At 41.5% G+C, this 13,194-nt stretch overlaps 1 protein-coding gene and 1 long non-coding RNA gene across 4 annotated transcripts in view; one reads left to right on the top strand and one right to left on the bottom strand.

The window, feature by feature from the left end:
- Positions 1–8,519, top strand: part of PPP1R12A (protein phosphatase 1 regulatory subunit 12A) — a 121,704-nt gene extending 113,185 nt beyond the window's left edge. For 2 of the 3 annotated variants that reach the window (XM_040595284.1, XM_040595283.1), the window contains one exon: positions 6,372–8,519. In XM_040595284.1, the coding sequence (XP_040451218.1) occupies positions 6,372–6,458 (87 nt within the window). In that variant the 3' untranslated portion in view covers positions 6,459–8,519. Of the gene's footprint in view, positions 1–1,612; positions 4,161–6,371 lie in introns of those variants that run through there. The other variant, XM_040595285.1, reaches the window with a different exon arrangement.
- A 2,325-nt stretch (positions 8,520–10,844) lies between these two features.
- On the bottom strand, positions 10,845–12,380 carry LOC121088758. The gene is made up of 2 exons (XR_005828021.1): positions 12,116–12,380; positions 10,845–11,016 (listed from the first exon to the last, which is right to left on the bottom strand). It is a non-coding gene; the product is annotated as an uncharacterized LOC121088758 (long non-coding RNA).
- Positions 12,381–13,194: the final 814 nt, after the last annotated feature.

The raw sequence follows: 13,194 nt of genomic DNA, 5'->3' as shown, positions 1-13,194 counted from the left end.
AAAATCACTCCTGTCACACAGCTTGTAGCAATGCTGTTACACCAGCATAACTGATCATACACGTATGACTTCCAAGAAGGCACTGAGACATGCTTCTGTAACATACTGGCTAATGAGAAACATTCAGAGATAGCTGGAGTGAAACGTGTCCTGATACAGTGAAGATGGAATTGCAATCTATGATTTTGATGTGATACCCTATATGTTGTTAACTTAAAAAAATAATGGTAGCATGTAATTCCATAGATATTTAAGCATTAAATGTTGCTTCAACCTTTATCTCATGCACTTTTATTAGACAGCATGTTACCATTGTGAAAGGAAAAACTTGCATTTGTATGGAGTGAATAATGATCGGTTTTTAGCTAACAAAAGCAGTAGGTAGACGTCAGATGTTGACACAGAAGTAGTGTTTACCACATGCACTGATTTTGCTTTTTTTCATCTATGTATAAACTGAACCCCAGAGGGAAAATGCTTTTTTAATGCATTCTGGCTCTTTTTTGTTTATTTTTAACCAGTCATGGTATGACTTTTCTCATTTTCTGGTTTATCAATGTTAAATCCTCTCATATGGTGAAGGAGGGTGAGAAATTTAGCGTGGTTTTTTTGTATTATGACCTTGCATATAATATTGAACAGGGCCAACCAAACTGATAGAATTGAAGTATGACTAGAAAACTAGTGAAACATGATGAAATAGAAAAAAAAATTTGCACTCCAAAATTTTAAGTACCACTGTTTCGACATTTGATATTTGTCATTGATTAATAAAAAGTTTCCTTTCAAGCTCGTTTTTTGCGCGCCCTCTGGTGCTTGGAAACGGTATTAACTTCCAAATACTTTTCATTAAAATACTTTTATTGAATTAAAATTCAATAAAATGTGCAAAGTTTTGTTGAAGTAATTGAAGCTGACAGGCAGATATAGGCAGAAGACAACCATGATGCCTCTAGCTCCTTTGGATTCAGACCAAGGTAGTTTGCTGTAAAGGGAGGACACAATCTCTGGTTCCTTGAGGGGTCTTCAGAAGTGAAATATGTAGATAGCAAACCATACTAGAGAAAAATAACTGTGCCTCGGAGTGGAAGACAGGATGTGAGCTTCTGCCATCAACCTGTAAATTCCTGTTAGGAAAAGCTGGGCTTCCGAGAAAAACAGAGCATGCTAATATATTGCCTTTTTTTCAAAAGCCTGCTTTCAGTAAGCAATATGTGAAAGTTTTGAATTAAAGAGTAAATACTCTTCCTATCATTTGTTGCACATCCACGTAAAAGTGTATGTTAAATGTGTCGTTATTTACAGACTTCTGAATAGGAGATTTAGTTTGTGCAATTAGGATGTTAAGTAAAGAATTCCAGGAATAGCTCTCATTGTTAATGCATCCTGAACTGTTTTGGAAAGCTGTGACTAATCACTGCTGGTTCTTGGATTGCTTTTCAAGAATGTGCCACTTGTTTGATACTTTCCTTTCACAGCAACTTATCTACTTTAAACAGGACTGTCTCTTCTAAGTTTTCTTTCAATTCTGCTCATCTCTAGTTCTTGTAAACATAATAAGCATGGAGGGGGTTATTTCTTGTTTTCATTCCTATTTCTTTGATTTCTGCAGAACCTGCAACAAATAAAGCAGATTCAAACTTTGAGACACATAAATGAGCAACTGGTGATTGAGAATAGGGCCTTGACCCGAGTGGTTGCCAAGCTGTCAGGGTCCTGTAGGCAACTGCGCTCTGTGGACTTGTAATTTCTTCCTTCTCCTTTGTGTAGCCAGGCAGGTGTTGACAATTCAGTTTGTGCTTGAGCAGAACTTTACTATTAACGCTTGTGTGTCAGAAACTGACTGACTGCTGCTCGGTTATGGAAGTGTGGCTAAAGCATGGTGTCTGGTGTACCAACTACAGGTATTGCTGATGTGTTGGTATGGTGTGGTGTTCTTACTAGCACTGAAGCTTGTCCTCCCGTACTTGGAAGATAAATTGACAATGATCCAGAAGACCTTTGACATGTTAAAACCTTGGCAACAATTGAAGGGATTTGAGTGCACACTAGGATACACTGAAGTCAGTCCCTTGTTTTGATGTTTGAGTAAATGCTCAGATAGACTTTCCTCTAGTTTTCTAAGAAATTGAAATTAAGAATTGAGCTTTCTTACTGCAGTATAATTGAGGTGCATAGAATTGATTAAAATCTAGTCTCAACTAAAGAATGTTTGAGAACTGTTTTCAGTATTGTGCAATCCTGAACAGTGGCATCAGCAACTTCATTTCTTACATTTGTGTGTTTTAGTGTTTAGAGGGGACCAAAGCTTTTTCTTTAAGAAATGTATTGGAATTTCAAATTGATTAATATTTTCACATATTAACTTCCCCTGCAGTTCTGCCAATTCTCATTTTTATCTAGACAGCATAAAATACCCAGTTTTAGCACTGAGTTAAGGTTATTGATTTATATTGCTATATATATATAGGTATTCCAGTTGTGGACCAAATCCTATAATGCATGGATTGTACAAACGCAGACACAAAAAAACCTGCCTAAGGTGGCAGATTGGTTCATACTTACCAGGTCATCTGGTTCAGTCCTCTTCTGTTATAGGTATGAACTATTTTGAGTTTCATCTTGGAAAAAAATGCCAGTTTGTTGTCCCTAGTGTTATGGCAGGGCTCTTTCAGACACCCACAGAAGGTACACAGCTTCTATTAGGAACAAAATACCGTTTCACTCCACACCAAATCTATATGCCTGCCTTCCTCCTTGTTTTTGTAACAGCTGTATAGACTGGATGTGTTTCAGTGAGCTTTTAAGATGTGTAGGTGAAAAAAGTTATTTTTCCTTCTGCACAGTGACGCTTGCTAAACTGCTTCCCCTTGCCTACCGCCCTTCCCACTTAAAGAGAGGTGATGAATGTACATTTTTTTCATTCCGCTTAGAGTCCGATCTCAGGTTTTCCTCACTAAGAGGCATGAAATAAAGAGAAGGTTTATCCTTTGGTTTTGTGTCTTCCTGGAGTTGGTCTGATAATAGGATGTGGATAGAAAGTTTATTCTTGGTCCAAGCCCTGCATTCCTCAACTTTCCCTTGTGTTAACCCTTGCTGAGTGAGTCAAGTCAGCTCACTGACCTGGCTGAAAACAGATCTCTTTATTCATTATATTATTTGAACCATCTCTCTCCAGCATCGTTGAATCACTAAAGTAACACGCAGAAAGCAGCAGGAGCGTACTGCTGCATGAGGAGGGAAAGCTGTCCCTTTAGGGAAGCCCATCTTACATCAGCTTCAGCTAACAATGGTGTGTTTCAACAGAGCTGAGCTAATCTAATGACTGCTGCCCACAGCCACGTGTCCATTCCGGGTTTTTTTTGCTAGCACTGGCATTCCTTTAACCATGGTAAGCCAATTCAGGGTGTTAACCCACAGAAAACTACTCAGTATTCCTTTTAGTAGAGGGAATTTTCAGTGGCAGATCATTGTGCAGCTTGAGGAGCCTGGCTAGCAAAAGAAAAGCAATGGAAATACAATAGGGAGGCTTGACATGATGGTAGCTTAACCATAGCAACATGCCTGATTAAAATAAACAGGTACCTTAACAGTTTATGAGTTTTTTGTAATCTTAATTCACAAAGCTGTTTTGTATGTAAAAAATGTTGAATCCTCCAGCAAAGACAGACATTATTACTGTACAGATCCAAGTTGGCTCCACATATGTTGTCAGGTGATTCTTGAATAATTGTTTGCTCAACAACAGCACTGCAAATTTACTAGCTAGTCATATATTGCAGATAGGCAAAATAGTGCATTTGTAGCTTTATTCAGGGATCTCATAACAGGAAAATACTTTGCTATTTTAGCAAGAAACAGATTAGAATTCAAAGTGTTAAGTACAGTATGTAAAATTTTACTGACTTTATTGCAAAGGTGTTTTTTTTCCTGCCTTTGCACATTAAAGGTGTGTGATGTCACCTCATGAGAAGTCTGAGTACCAGAGGAATGCACTGCTGCAAGAAAATTGTCTGACTATATTTAAAGTATGTGGGGATTAGTATGGATGAGAAGCCTAAGTATTTTAGGTTACTCGAGCTTACCCTTCCTGATCAATCTATTATTCATAACTGCTTTTGTCTCCTACCAGTCGTCTTCTAGTCTTTAGAAGACTCACAACAAAAGAAAAAAAAAATTCTTAGTAACTATTCTACCCATTACTTTAATCAGGATTAAAATCTGTCTACAGAGATTTGCAGACATATAATGGTAGCTGATTATGTTAAAGCTCTACATTTGAACTGCAGCCTTTTTGTTAAAATAGTTTACCAGAAAATATACCACTCTGTGGGTCTGCCTGTATGTAACTAAGCATTATGGGCTGCAGCTCCCTAGTCAGGAAGTTGAAAGAGGACTGTGACATTCCTGGAGTTAGTGTGAGGTTTCATTAGAAAGCATACGTGACGGCACTTGTCGCGGTACCTATTTAAGAAGGACAAAACCAGACTCCCTTGCTTCCTTGTGCGTGGCTAGATGAGGCTGTTGTGGTGGTTTCATCCAGGATCTCTGGTATCAAGTCCCTAACAGAATGAAAAGGAGGAAGGAAAGGTTTTAGTTGCTTTGCCTGAACAAATGACTGTCTCACTGTTTGCAGATACACCTACTAGGAGTCATATCCAGATAACAGGAGCGTGTACCGCGCATGCACCTGTAGTAGTAGTAGAAACCTAGGGTTGTTCCATAATGTGTATCACAGATAACAGTGATTTTTTTATTAGTCGATTTGTACAGCTTAGAAAACGTAACACGAATAAGACTTGAAAATTGCCAAATGATTACTTGTGTTGCCCAATGTCAAAGACCTTGACACGGGTTTTGTAAGTAATCAGCATTTCACAAAACTTTCTCTTTAGAGCACAGCTCTCACTTCACTATGATGGAAGCCTCATTCTGACTCTGTGAAAAACTCAGTTTAGGTGGCTTGTCCTAAGCTCCACCATGGAGCAGAGTTGGAGCGCAGGTTAGGAGTCCAGGTTAGCAGAATGATTTTTACTTAATGGTAGAGACCACCTTTTTTCCTCTTACGATATCTTGTCATCTTCCTTGCGCATACTTTAGTAGTTGCAGGTAAATAAACTAGAAGTTCTGTAACCACAGTCATCTTCGGTGCACCATTGTGTTTCACGCTATGGGAGGGTCTGCTGTTTGGTGAACTGAGCATGGACAGGAATCCTTTAGAGGAGATCTGTAAATGAAGCTTCTAGTGCAACACACAGTTAATTAACCCTGCATTCTTAAACTTCTTGGTTCTTTTCTGTTCCATAATAAAGTTCTGAATATAATGAGCTTGAAAGTATAATTTTGCTTGAATAAAATTAAAACGACACTAGTGGCAAGGAAATTTTATCGTGAAGAATTATGTAGCAGTTGTTACATACGTCACTAGCTGGACTTCGACCTCTTGTGTGCCCTTGCACTTGATGTTACTGAATAACTGCTGTGCAGGAATAGGCAGTTACCTCCTGTGTAAACCTCCTGCTAGAAACTGTACACGTACCTTAGCCATGAGTATTACAGGTGGTTTGCTGTTAGTGTATGAATGTAGATGTGGAGAACTGCTGAGATTACTTCTAGTTTCTTTGACAAGTTAAATTCTCCCAGTACAAACCTCTGTGCGCTGACTTGTCCTTCTTTCCTGTTTGAGCCTGTCCAGCTCTTACCTCACTTGGCTTCTGCCTCCCAGCTTTTGTGCTTGTGTGTCACCCATCTCCTGCGGCAACTTTAACTTGCCATCTCCTAACTTGTATGTTTGAGTATGCAGCCTGGTGTTTCAGTGATCTGCTCGTGTGTGAACTATGCTGTTCAGGAATATGTCAAATTATCGGATGTGTGCTTCAACGCAAGTTTGGAAGTGGTTGGAAGATTAATGCTATGAGCTAACAAGCTGAATCACACTGTATCTGATCAGAATGAAATCATCCAAGAGCACAGTGGTAGATAAGCTTAACCACAGCATGGTTTTTTGAAACTCTGCAAGTGCAGTACTGACAAGCCTTTTTACATTGTTGGTAATTAACATCTTTTGGGTTTGGACTGAAATTTGAAGCACCTAATTACTTTCCCCACACTACTATAAATGTTTTTGTTAGCAGTTGACATCTGTACCACTGAGATTTAGTGCATCTAGTCTAAGCAAATGAAAACTCCAAATCTATAACTCTAACTGTATCATGTTAAAAGGTGAAATCTTTCTGACCTGCTGATATGAAGGGGGAGAACTGCCAGGATGCTTAAGCTGAATAAAGAATTTTACCCCCAGTGCTTGTCTAGTCTTGCTGCTTTTACTTTGGGTATAATAGCAAATAACTGTCGTGTTTCATTTTTCATAGATGCTACCAGACCTGAAGGCAGACAACCAGAGGCTAAAAGATGAAAATGGGGCCTTGATCAGAGTTATAAGCAAACTTTCCAAATAAAGGGTTTACTACAGCAGCAAATTACGGTATTGCACATCACTAGTAACTCCAGTGGACCATAGTGTGGCAGTCACTGAAAAGTGTGGGAAGATCCCTTGGAGACTGTAATTTTCAGATATCCTGCCAAACGCCCTCTTACCTGTGTGTTTTTTTGTATAAAGATCATTGTTTCTGTTAAAATGCAGCTGCTGAGAAGATAAAATGACTGAGAAATCTTGTTTACAGCTACAGCATAATAAGGAAAGTGTTCAAGGCCAGATACGCCTCAGATATTTAACCAGTAAGCCTTAGTTGTACATAAACACTTTTACATCAACAAAAGCTTTCAGCTCTCACAGAAGACAGTTACTCAATAATGTTTTTGTTGTGCCACAATTCCCAGTTTTTTTTTTCTATACTCAGTTTTTCTTTAAATCTTAAGTTTGGATTATTTTTTTTCCCTTCTAATTATTCATGTACCAGATTCTCTTGTACAGTGTTTTCACAGCTTTACCATTTGCCGAGACCACACACCCTTTTAAATTACATATTTGTGTAGCTACCTAGAGTTGTATTGTCCAACCACCTGGAACAGAGATGTTTGGTGGAACATTTGCTTTCACTGTTTGTGCAATATGCATTTATTTCCTATACAAAATGCTTTAAAAGTCAGTTGAAATTAGAAATACTTTAGGAGTCCTGTTTTCTGCTTTTATTGGTCACTTTTAAAAAAAAAAAAAAGTTGTTTGTAGTGAAAGATGTTAGATCCTGTAATTGTCACGTTCATTTGAGCAGGTACTGAGTGATGCTGTATATATAAATGTGTACTGGTTTGATTTTTCAGACCACCACGTGGCATGCTTGAATATATTTCCCTATTGCAAATGTCTGTTAATGCAAATTAGGCTACTCCAGAATAGTGTGTTTAACAAAGTTCATTAATTTTTATGGTATAAAGAATTTAGGCATTGTACATTGTATGGAGCCCTATCTTTACAAAAGGTCTAAACTATATAAAATACTTTATTATCTTTTCCTCCCATTTTTTTTATTTGATAGTGTTCACCATAATAAAAAATTGCATAAATATAACTGCTTCACTACATTTCACATACCTGTATTTATCTGAGTGCTGTCCAAAACTGTTGTGCTAGCCAAAGTAATGTACTAAATCATTTGAAAAACATAACCCATTACACTCATATTAATGTTTATATGCACTGTTGTTGCCATGTGAGAAGGCATCCAATTTGATAACACCATCATGTCAGACCATTTTATACATTTCAGTGGCCTTTAAAAACAAAGAAAAGTACTTAAGATCGCTTTTGTTAGAAACAGCTTTTATATTTTCACTAAACCATTCAAAATACGACATCCTATTGGCACATAGTTTATTGCCTAAAACCACTGAACAGATCAGCCATTAAAACAAATTGTACATTGTAAAGCTTGTAGTAGCTATTGTATTATTGATTATATTGTATACTATATTAAATGTGAATTTGTACCCCTTCATTTAAAAAGGTCATTGTGTTCTACTGCCTACTTGGGGGGTGAGGGTTAGTTTTACGGGGTTGGGATATGTTTTGGTAAGGAAGACATGGTGTCCTCTCTCTGTTGATTGGTTTTTTGAAGATGTAAGGTTATGCTCTTACTACCAAGCTCAGGATTCTTGATTTTAAAGGTACACAGATAGTTTGAGATATCTTATTGTAATTGAACTGTATGAGAGGTGGGTCTGAACGATAGGGACTTCCATTGTCTTACGCTAACATAAAATAAAGAATTGAATGGCTGCAACGTATTGAGTTCTGTTACAAGACAGTTAGGCATATTCTGGATTATATTTGGTAAAGTTTGGGTGCCTGTGAATGATTAAATACATGTTTCTAATATTTTAGTGTTTTATATTTAGGTTATTTATTCTTTATATCTAAAAAATGAATGGCTACTGTGCTATATTGATTTTATTGGTAGTACTGAGCAGACCTTGTATCTGCATGAAACTAGTTGCAAAACCCACTATTTTGGAAAAAAAAAATGTATTTTGACATATACAAATAAAATGAATACAAACTATTTTAAATGTGTGAAAGTTTTACTGAGAAGACATTGAATTTTGTTACGAATTTAAACCATGTTTTAAGTTTGCTATTTAAATTCTTTGGTGGGCATTTTTCATTCATTGCGTTACTTGGATGCAAGGTTCAAGTACCTTTCAAAGATTGTAATCAAATTGTGATTATTTGCACATCATTGTACATGCACATCTGTAAATGCAACAGTAAAAATGCCGTATTTATGCAATCTGTAACAACTTGGACAAATGTTTATATATTTTACATAAACCTGTCTGTGTGCAGAACCTGAGAACCATTTTTTATGTGGTATTAACAGAATCTCAGAAAGCAATTGCTAAACGTGTGTCACCGTCTTATTGTACTGATCATGTTGCACATCGAACACATCCCCAGGAAATCCAGCTACCACAGACAGAAAGCGGATACTGGAGGACTGTCCTACTATTTAGGAGGCAGTTTGCATACAAGAAATATTGCTGGCTGCTGGCTCTGGCGAGCTTCCTTAAGCAACTAATGGCTTAAACGGTAATTCAGAACAGCAACCTCGATTTTTCAGGGCACTTGTTACAGTGTGGAAAGGGATCTCTATGTCCCAGAATTAACATCAAATACGAATGGAGGCATGGAAACAGCTGGTGCTAGAGAGTTAAGAGGCCAAGGGCATGCCCGGAACCAGTGCCAGCCATGAAGGAGCCCACAGCCTGGGGGGGGAGGAGTGACCGCAGGTGGGAAGGCAGCCGGGGCAGCAGAGCACAGGGAGGGCAGAGGCAGTGTGGCTGTGTAAGGACCGCCAGACCTTAATGGCTCCAAAGAGGAGCAGTTACCTGGAAGAAAAGACTTGGGAGCTGGTACTTCATTTTTTTGCCCACCTTGCCTCCCTCATCATAAACAATTCCCCCTGGACCTCCCTAGTTCCTACTACACACTAATTTCAGGCTTTTGCTATTTCCTTGACAGATCCCAAAAAGAACAATTAAAATTCATACTGTGTAGGGTGGTGCCTTTGTTTCCTCAGCCCCGAGTACAAAACCTGAGTCTCAGTATTCCCTTCCTTAGAAATACCTTACGTGTGCTCGGTTTGGGTTTGTGCTTAGCTTAATATTAAACCCAATGGGTATTAATCCTACCTGTTCAGAAGTTCTGGCTGTGGCCCATTTGGTAGTCTTTTCAGAGCCAATGCGTTGTCATAGAACAAGTGTCCTCTCATTACTTTTTTAGAAAGAGTTCACTATTTACATGTCATCTCACGGAAGAGGAAAAAAGCGTGCTTTTGGGCAGCTGAAGATACCTGCTTTAGGAGATAATGTGTCAGAAGAGAAATTTTCATTATTTCCTTCACCTTTATCATACAGAAATGGGCTCCATACAAGAAGGCTCCTACCCCTGCTAGCCGATTTCACCGTGAGGTTTATGGTCGAGAGTGAGGGTACTGCACTGATGCCAAAAGCATCTGTATTACGGCAGACAGGAAATCTACACAAGGAAAAGCAGGTGGTGAGGAGGAAGTATGCTGTGATGCCAGACTTGGACAGCCAACACCAGGTCAGAAAATGAACAGTTCACCTGGAGAAAGGCAGGGGACACATCAGAACAAGCCTGGTCCAAAGTCAGTTAGGGCCTGATCGCATCTGAACTCCTGAACACAGAAAAATCACCCAAAGCTATCGGCAGCATGAATGATGCCTTGCTTGCTGCTGGCTTGTAATGCTGCTCAGAGGAGGTATTAATTTCTGTTCAATTAAGTGATTATGAAAATAATCACGATACTGACTTGTACTTTATCTGGGTAAGCCTGGAAGTGGCTTGACTCCACAGCTGGCACTTCAGTTCTTTTATGGACATTTTGAGGCTTTACTCACCTGTGTAGCACACCAGCTCCTCCAGCGAGGAACACTTGCTCTTTTGTCTCTTGTGTTACTCAGCGTTTTGTGGCAGAAGCATGAACAAGCGCAGCCAGACGCACCATGCTGCAACACAGCACAGCCGCCGGTCCCAGAGAGCACCCGGCCCTCCGCGGGGCGAGGGCTGCCGAGGGCTCCTGGCAGCTGTGGCCTCAAGCCTGTCCAGCATGGAAAGTGTAGGCAGCCACATCTTTAGTTACACTGAAAACCACTTTTCCCTTTTAGTGGAGCTTCAGCTTCTCTAACAATATGCTGCAGTGGGCAGTAGATAATTTTGACACTTTGATTGTGTGACTGAGAGGTTAATATGTTGTAAAGGTGAAACGTAATTTCCCAACTACGATCCAGAGAACTCTCACAGCAAAACATGACACAAATTCACTACATAATTTACAGTTTAAAAAAGAAAAACAACACAGCCATACAAAAAATTTTTGAGGAGCCTGTTTTCAAAGAGGATGGAGAAACAATCGTAACTACATTCTAGAAGGTCGCTTTCCCTGCTGCTTTAAATCTTGGAACAGTTTTGTTGCAGTTTTACTGGTCACCTCTGTGAAATTACAGGGTTTTCCCATATCAGAATAGCCAATCTGTCTGTTGGGGAAGAGAAGAAATTATTTGCTTAAGTTTTTCAGAAGTTTTCACTCTTCATGGTTATGTACACAATGTTAACATCTAGCTATGGTGATTAAGCTCCCTCTAGTTCTTAGGTCAAATCCACTAATAATAAGAGTAAAAATTGCTGGTGACTAGAGTTACTGGCTTTACATTTGTTTTGATTGCAAGAGCAGCAGTTGGTGCTTGCTAGAGAGTAATAGCACGTAGTACTGTGCTCTGCCTCAGCCTAGATTTAAAGTAAGACTGGAACAGTCCTAAGGGTGACTGCAGTTTCCTGCATAGAAGACAAAATTAAAAACAAAACAAAACCTCCCAAACCCACAATAAATTGCTCGCACTTGAAAGGGAAAGCTGCTGCCACACTGATGAAGTCATCAGCTATTCTTGCTTGTGTCAGCACCTCCCCATTTCGTATTACTGATTAGATAGGAAAAGTATGTGGCTTTTAGAGAAAGGAGGAACTGTTCAGTTCTTTCGTTTGAAAATATCACCTGTTGGATGTCTAATGTTTCTGATCTGGCCCAAGGATAAATACAGCAGGGACAAAACCCCCACATTCCTAGTCTAATTATTTCACCCTTCTTGCAAGTTTTACACCTCTGTTTTGCAAACCTATTAAAGCTTAGCAGAAATAGCCAAGAGCACAACGTATCTTTCTAGTGTGGTCTTTCCCCTTTATTTTATTTGTTGGAGAGAAAAAAAAAAAAAAACCCCAACCAAAAACCAAAACCAAACCAACAATTGGGGGGGTGTGGGTGTGGAGTGTGAGAAAAAACTGTTTATTTCCTTGGTACTGTCTTTCTGTGCTCCACCTGCTCCAGCAGAGACCTTTTGAGCAGACAGACCCACTGGGCTGAATTCCTCTTTTATCAAACCAGCGTGGGGAGAAGCTGCTGCAGATCTTGCTGTCCTGTGCATCCCAGTTGCCTGCACCGCCTCCAGTGGGACCCCTAGCACGGCAGGCTGCTGTGCTGCCCCTTGCCCCCTCATCTCTCCCCAAAAGAAAACAGAAAATGCCCCTAGTGCCCTCGTTCCTGTCTATGTTATAAACCCTGTTTCAGTGGTGTGTCCCTACCTCAAAAAAGGGCAGGCCTGGCCTGGTCTGAGGGAGTTGCTACATCACAGCTAAAATAAAGCTGCCACTTTCTGCAAGCGGTGGTGACCTGGACCTGCACCCCAAGTCTCTCGAAGCAAAGAGCGTGACTTCCTTACATCGGCTGATACAAAATACACATCTAGCTACGCGGTCCAGCCACTGCCCAGAAAGAAGATTTAATGAAAAAATTAGTTTGTTTAAAAATAAAAACCCACGTTTACAGCAACTGCTGATAGCACGGGCACGATTCTCCGTTACTAGCTCCCCTCTGTCTTTAGCTGCATGAAAAGCAGCGAATGACACTCAAGTTCTTTCCTCCCACCTCAGCCGTGGCTGCCGGTGCCGCATCGGGTGCAGTCGGTTCCCCGAGAACTCATCCCCGGCCGCCCTTGCACGACACGCCAGCGCTCTGGCGAGGTGCGCGCCGGCGCTGCGGGCGGCTTTGCGCTGCCTCAGCCCCGCGCACGGGGCGGCAGCGGCTCCGCTCGCGGGCGGGCGGCGCTGCCGGGGCCGCGGCGGGGACACGGACCCCCGCTCCGGCCCGGCCCGGCGCCGCCGACATCGGCTGAGGTGGCACCGGGAGGTGGCACCAGACGGCTTCGCGGGGCCGCCACCGCCGCGCTGCAGGGCCCGGCAGCCAGGCACGGCCCCGGCTGGGGGGCGGCACGGCCCGCACGGCCCTCCCGGGCCCCCTTCCCCCCGAGAGCAGCCCGCGGGATGGCTCAGACCACAGCGGCTCGGGGCAACGCTGCCTCCCTCCGCCGCGACGACCAGCCGGTTCTAGCAGGCAGATGAAGCGCGGCAGAGAACAGCGATCTGAAATGAATTCAGACGCGAGGGGTGCACGTTCGCCTGAACGCGGCAGACTGCTTTCAAGCGTATTTCGCCGAAAGCCAGCGACAGGAGCCGCACGATGTAACACCCTGGGAATGGCAGAGAGCTGCGACTGGCTGGTGAGCTGAGCCGCATCCCACCGGGGGCCTGGCCGGGGGGCTGCGGGACCCGGCCCCGGCCCGGCCCGTCAGTGAGCGGGCAGGGACCCGCTGCACAGGGAGCGC

This window comes from Falco naumanni, chromosome 5, assembly GCF_017639655.2.
Source record: "Falco naumanni isolate bFalNau1 chromosome 5, bFalNau1.pat, whole genome shotgun sequence".
Taxonomy (NCBI): domain Eukaryota; kingdom Metazoa; phylum Chordata; class Aves; order Falconiformes; family Falconidae; genus Falco; species Falco naumanni.
This window is presented reverse-complemented; position numbering and strand designations above follow the sequence as displayed.